Below are 6,464 nucleotides of genomic sequence, written 5' to 3' on the forward strand. Positions count from 1 at the left end.
CGGTCCCCGGCTTTGGGGTATCCCTGGGGAGCCTGGGGCAGAGGGGTGCAGCACCCCCCGCTCCAGACCCGGCAGCGGGGGGAAAACTGAGCCATGGGGGGGTGACCTCACCCACGTCCCCACTCTGCCTGGGGAGAGCACCCTTGGCCCAGCACCAAACCTGGAGCCCCCGGCATCCCCGTGGGGAAACTGAGGCAGGGAGCCACAGGGCTGGGGGCGAGGGGAGCCCCCAAAATCCATGTGGGAGCCCCGGGCAGGCGCTCCCACCGGGGTGCAAGGGCTGTGTGAGTGTGTGTGTGTGTGCAGCTCTGCAGGCTGTGCGTGTGCGCTGACGTGCCTGTTACAGCCTCACTGCAGGGGCTGTGTGTGTGTGCACAGGCGTGTCACACCCCCTGCACCGCGTGCTGCGGGTGTGCTCCCGCATCTGTGCGCTCACACATCTGTGTGCACACGCACGGCCTCGCTGCAGGGCGGCTCTGTGTGTGTGGCTGTGCCAGTGTCAGTGTGTGCGTGGCCATGCCAGCCTCTGTGGCTGTGCCAGTGTTTGTGTCACTGCAGCACGTGTGTGTGCCCATGCACCGCCTCGCTGCAGGAGGTGTTTGTGTGCGTGTGTGCACACGCTCGGCGTCCCAGCAGGACGGGTTTGTACGCACAGCCCTGCTGCAGAGGGTGTTTGTGTGCCTGTGCACAAGCCCGGCATCGCTGCAACGTGCTGGGGTGTGCGTGTGTGCGAACACAAGCACAGCATCGCTGCAGCGGGGTTGTGTCTGTGCACGCTCAGGTGCAGCTGTGCACGGTGTTTGTGTGTCTGCGTGCACCAGCGCAGCATCGCCGTGACGTGGCTGTGCGTGTGCATGTGTGTGTGTGTGTGTGTGCACAAGTGCAGCACCGCTGCAAGGGCTGTGGGTGTGCAGGCGCAAGGATGTCACTGCAGCGGGGTTGTGTGTGCGTGCACAAGTGCAGCTGTGCCAGGTGTTGGTGTGTGCACTCACGAGTACAGCAGCACTGCATCGTGGCTGTGCGTGTCCATGTGTGTGCACAAGTACAGTGTGTGTGTGTGTGTGTGTGCACAAGTACCTCAGTGCAGGGTGTTTGTGCGTTTGTGCACATGCACAAGTGCAGCTGTGCAAGGTTCCAGTGTGTGCACACACAGGTACAGCATTGCTGTGAGATGTGTGTGTGTGTGCACACGCAGGTACAGCATCGCTGTGGGGTGTGGGTGTGTGTGGGTGTGTGTGCACACACAGGTACAGCATCGCTGTGAAGTGTCCATGTGTGTCGGGGTGTGTGCACACACAGGTACAGCATTGCTGTGAGATGTGTGTGTGTGTGTGTGCACAGGTACAGCATCACTGCGAGGTGTTGGTGTGTTTGCACACACAGGTACAGCATCACTGTAGGGTGTGGGTGTGTGTCCGTGTGTGTGCACACAGGTACAGCATCGCTGTGAGATGTGTGTGTGTTTGCACACACAGGTACAGCATCGCTGTGAGGTGTTGGTGTGTTTGCACACACAGGTACAGCATCGCTGCGAGCTGTCGGTGTGTGTTGCATCCATGCACACACACACCACTGCAAGGGGGTTGTGAGTGCAGGCCCGTGTGTGTGCACGAGCACATCGCTCCAAGGTGTCGGGGGTGTGTTTGCACACTCACAGGCGTCACTGAAATGCGTTTGGGTGTGCACACAGGGGTGCAGCGTCACCGTGACGTGGTTCTGGTTGTGTCCCTGTGTGTGCGTGCCCAGCGTCAGTGCAAGGGGTGTTGTGTGTGTTTGTGTGTGTGTTCGCACACACGGGCACATCCCAGCAGGTGTTGGTGTGTGACATCACCACGAGGAGTGAGTGCGTGTCCGTGTGTGCACACACAGGTGGGTGTCACTGCCGGCGTGTCCCGGCCCCGCTGCAGTGGGGTGTGTGTCCCTGTGTGTGTCCGTGTGTCTCTGTGTATTCACACCCCTCCGTGCTGTCCATGTGCCCACTCCCCGTGTCCCTGCACCGGCTGTCGTCCCAGTTCACCGAGTCCCCGCGGTCACAGTGCAGTGTTCCCGCCCCAGCACCCACCTGTGGCCGTGGGGATCGATGGCAGCACTGGGTGCCCCAAGGGGACCCCACAAGGTGCCAGCCACCCACCTGCTCCTACCTCCCCCTGCTCCTACCTCCCCCTGTCCCCTCAGTTTGGGGGACACCCGTGACACCCCGGCAAGGCCTCACACTTGGGGCTGAGCAGACAGGGCACAGCTGGGGCAGGGGGTGCTCAGTGGGGAGCTGGGACCCCGCTCTGGCCACTTCCAGGACACGTCCCTGCCTGTCCCCCAACACCCCAAACCATCTGATGAGGAGCCACCTTCGAGCTCTTTGGGATGAGAATCCTTGAAGGATGAATTTTGGAGCATAATGAGGGCCTCCCAGGAGCACGGGGAGAAGCTGGAGGATCTCCCTGCCCAGGCAGGGACACTGGTCATGGAGAAGCTTAGACTGATGGGCCAAAATCCCCCAAAACTCCCCCAAAACACCTTGAAGACATCACTGATGTGACGCCATCCAGGCAGGGATGTCCCCCAGCACTGGGGGTCGGTACCATGACCCAATATGGGTTTTTCTCCCCAAACCCAAAGTTCACAGCCCATTTCTCCTGCTGGGATCCTCCAGCACGAATCCCTCTGGCAGCCACACAGAGAAGGAAGAGGTACCAACATCCTGGCCTGGCTTCCCGCTGTCCCCCAGTCCCAATTTCCTGCTCCTTCTTTTACATCAGCCTGGTTCCAGCTCCACATCAGGTGGCATCAAAAAGCCAGAAACCGCCCCAAAAAGGAGCAGAGCCCTGAGTGCAGCAGGAGGTGGGATGGAGTCAATGGACTCAGGCTGTGCCTCAGTTTCCCTGCAGCCTCTCCCAGCCACTCCACTGGGATCTTCCCCCACATCCCAGGGGTTCATTTTGAGCCAGAAATCCCCAAAACTCCCGCTTCCATCCTCCTCTGCACCGAACAGGGCTGAACACTGCAGCAATTCCGTCAAGATTTGGGATTTTTTGGGGGTGAAGTGCGGCACAGCTCCAGCACCCACCCCTGGACCCCAGGATGGGGGCACAGACCCACCCTAAGACCATGGGATGGGGCACAATCCCACCCCGTGGTCCCGGGATGGAGGTGCAGCCCCGGGACCCTGGGATGGGGACAGTCTCCAGCCCCCCACGGATCCTCAGAGGTGCTCCCGACTGGATGCTGCGGCACCGTGGGGATGCCCCCGACTGCAGTGCCCACCTGGTGGCACCCCAAGCTCAGGCACACCCAAGGAATGTGTTTTTAGGGCAGAATGCCGCGGTTTCGGCTGTGGCGGCAGCAAGGGCAGGGTGGGTGCTGCGAGCGGGTGACTGGAATTGGAGGAAAGATTTGGGGTCTGTTGGGGAGGCCGAACCCTTCTGGGGAGGCTGGGAGGGCGCTCCATGCTGGCTGGAGGGGGAGGTGGGATCCCCACAGGGCTTCTGTGGGTGCTGGAGGGGGAAGCGCAGCCGGACTCATCCCTGCTCCTCCCACAGAGATCCGGGAAGCCTTCAAGGTGTTCGACCGGGATGGCAACGGGTTCATCTCCAAGCAGGAGCTGGGCACGGCCATGCGCTCCCTGGGGTACATGCCCAACGAGGTGGAGCTGGAGGTCATCATCCAGCGCCTCGACATGGACGGTAGGAGCCCGGGACGCCGGGATGGGGACAGGGACGGGACCCCCCGTGGAGAGAAAGAGCCGATTCTCCCGTATTTCCACCCCGCACGCTGGACACGACACGGGATGTGGGACGAGCCTGACCCAGGCTCTGCCTCCTGCTGGAGCCTTCTGCTCATCCATCATCATCATCATTGCCACTGCAGCTTTGTTTGGGCAGATTTAAGGATCCTGGATGCTTGTGGGATCGTTAAACCTGCCGGGACCGTGCTGCCGGGGCTGGATCCCGCACCCAGGGGTGGATCCCGCACCCTGGCTCCTGTCCTCAGCACCCATCACCCTCCAGCACTCGCTGCCACCCTGACCCTGTCCCCACCTCTCCGGCGCCCATCGGGACCTGAAAGAGCTCCTTAATTTATTGCTTTTCCTTTTTTCCCCCATTTAAAAGCCTTTCCGGCAGCGCTGCCAAGGCGCCGCTCCCCTCATTACTCATCGTTAGTGCTGCCCTGACAGCCCCACACCAGCCTCCCCCAGTGCCAGGGGACACGGCCAGGACAGCCACCAAGCACCCCCAGGGTCACAGCCACCACCGGGGTCCCTGCTGGAATTGGGGTCCCGGCTGGAACTGGGGGTCCAACTGTTGCTCACAGTCCTGGAGCTCACTTCCCCAGCCAGTACTGGTGGCTCCAGGTGACACTGAGTGTCCCCAGGTCACATTGGAAGGGGGCCCAAAAGGCTTTGGGGCACGGCCAGGACAGCCACCAAGCACCCCCAGGGTCACAGCCACCACCGGGGTCCCGGCTGGAATTGGGGTCCCGGCTGGAACTGGGGGTCCAACTGTTGCTCACAGTCCTGGAGCTCACTTCCCCAGCCAGTACTGGTGGCTCCAGGTGACACTGAGTGTCCCCAGGTCACATTGGAAGGGGGCCCAAAAGGCTTTGGGGGGTCCCCAGCCAACATGGGGGGTCCCTAGATGGCACTGAGAGCCCCCATCCAGCACTGGGGACCCCAGCCAGTGTTTGGCATCCCAGCTGGTGTTGGGGACCCCACGTTTTGCTGGAGGTCCCCATGCAGTGTTGGTTTTGGGGGTTCTCAGCCAACACTTGTGGTCCCCAACTAGCCCTGGGAGGCCTCCAGATGGCATTGAGGTCCCAGCTGGAATTGGGGGCCCAGCTCATGCTCGGGGTCCTGGGTGGTGTTGGGTTTCCCCAGCTAGCACTGGGGTCCCAGATCCCATTGTGGGGGGATTAGGTGGTGTTAGGGTGTCCCCAGCCCACACTGGGTGTCCCCAGTTGGCGCTGGGGTCCTGGGGACCCCGTCCGGTGTCGGGCGTCCCGGCCAAACCTGGAAGTTCCCTGACTTTGCTGGAGGTTCCCAGCTGGTCTTCAGGTCTCCAACTGGTTTTGGGGTTCTGTGACCACCCATGGGGCCTCTTCTGGGAGGGGCAGTGTCCCACGTGCCCTGTGCCCAGGCAGGGGGTGACACCCACCCCTGTGTCCCACAGGTGATGGGCAGGTGGACTTTGAGGAGTTTGTGACATTACTGGGGCCCAAGCTCTCCACCTCGGGCATCCCGGAGAAGTTCCACGGCACCGACTTCGACACCGTCTTCTGGAAGGTAGGGACACCCCCAGCCCCACGGGAACACAGGGACACCCCCAGCCCCCATGGGAGTGTAGGGACACCCCCAGCCCCACGGGCACACAGGGACACCCCCAGCCCCTATGGGAGTGTAGGGACACCCCCAGTCCACACGGGGACACCCCCAGCCCCACGGGAACACAGGGACACCCCCAGCCCCACGGGAACACAGGGACACCCCCAGCCCCTATGGGAGTGTAGGGACACCCCCAGTCCCCTCCCGGGGATGGTGCCCCAAAACCTGCACCAAGAGCAGCGGGGACAGCTCAGGGTCGGGGCCAAGGTTGGGGTTGGGGTCAGGGTTACAATCAGGGTAAAGGCTGCAGTTGGGGTTAGGCTGGGTGAAAGTCAGGCTCTGGGTCAAGGATGAGATTAGGGTTGGTTTAAGAGTTGGGATTAGCATAGTTTAAGATTAGGGGTAGGGTCAAGTTTAGGGACAAGCTCAGATTCAGGCTGCAGTTTAGGGTTAGTATAAGCCTTACAGTCAGAGTCAGCACTGGTTTAAGGGTCAGGGTTAGGGCTAGGTTTAGGATCAGGGTTAGGGTTGGAGTCAGGGTTAGGATGAGGGTTGGGATCAGGTTTAATGTTGGGGCCAGGGTCAGGATTTTGGTCAGGGTCAGGGCCAGTGTCAGGATGAGGGTCAGGAACAGGTTCACGTCAGGATTGGGGTCAAGGTCCAGTCTGGGGTCAGGGTCAGGATCGGGATCAGGGTCAGGGCCGGGGTGCACCCCTCTGAGCTCCTCTGCCCCTGGCACGAACAGGCCACATTTGATGCCAGCCCCCACTGGCTGCCCCTTGCTCTGCTGGGGGTCACCAGGACACCAGGCCTTTCCAGACAACTCTAGGGAGATCCTCCCAAAACGCCCAAGGGTGCTGGGACACCTCGGAGGCCGCTGTGCCCCCAGCCGTGGGGTCACCCCGATGCCCGGTGCCCGCAGTGTGACATGCAGAAGCTGACGGTGGACGAGCTGAAGCGGCTGCTGTACGACACCTTCTGTGAGCACCTGTCCATGAAGGACATCGAGAACATCATCATGACGGAGGAGGAGAGCCACATGGGCACGGCCGAGGAGTGCCCCGTCGACGTGGAGAGTGAGTGCCGGGCACCGGGAATGCCAACCCCCCCGCGGGGATGCCAAACGCCACGGGGATGGCACCAGCTATCC

The 6,464-nt window shown here is 61.8% G+C and overlaps 1 protein-coding gene across 1 annotated transcript in view; it reads left to right on the forward strand.

The window, feature by feature from the left end:
• The first annotated feature begins 3,313 nt into the window (after window positions 1-3,313).
• CABP7 (calcium binding protein 7) overlaps window positions 3,314-6,464 on the forward strand; it is a 3,489-nt gene continuing 338 nt past the window's right edge. Inside the window, exons 1-4 of the mRNA XM_008642974.1 lie at window positions 3,314-3,350; window positions 3,537-3,680; window positions 5,163-5,275; window positions 6,237-6,390. Coding sequence (XP_008641196.1) covers window positions 3,314-3,350; window positions 3,537-3,680; window positions 5,163-5,275; window positions 6,237-6,390 — 448 coding nt within the window. The remainder of the gene's footprint in view (window positions 3,351-3,536; window positions 3,681-5,162; window positions 5,276-6,236; window positions 6,391-6,464) is intronic.

Source organism: Corvus brachyrhynchos, unplaced genomic scaffold (genome assembly GCF_000691975.1).
Source record: "Corvus brachyrhynchos isolate BGI_N302 unplaced genomic scaffold, ASM69197v1 scaffold19, whole genome shotgun sequence".
Classification (NCBI taxonomy): Eukaryota; Metazoa; Chordata; class Aves; order Passeriformes; family Corvidae; genus Corvus; species Corvus brachyrhynchos.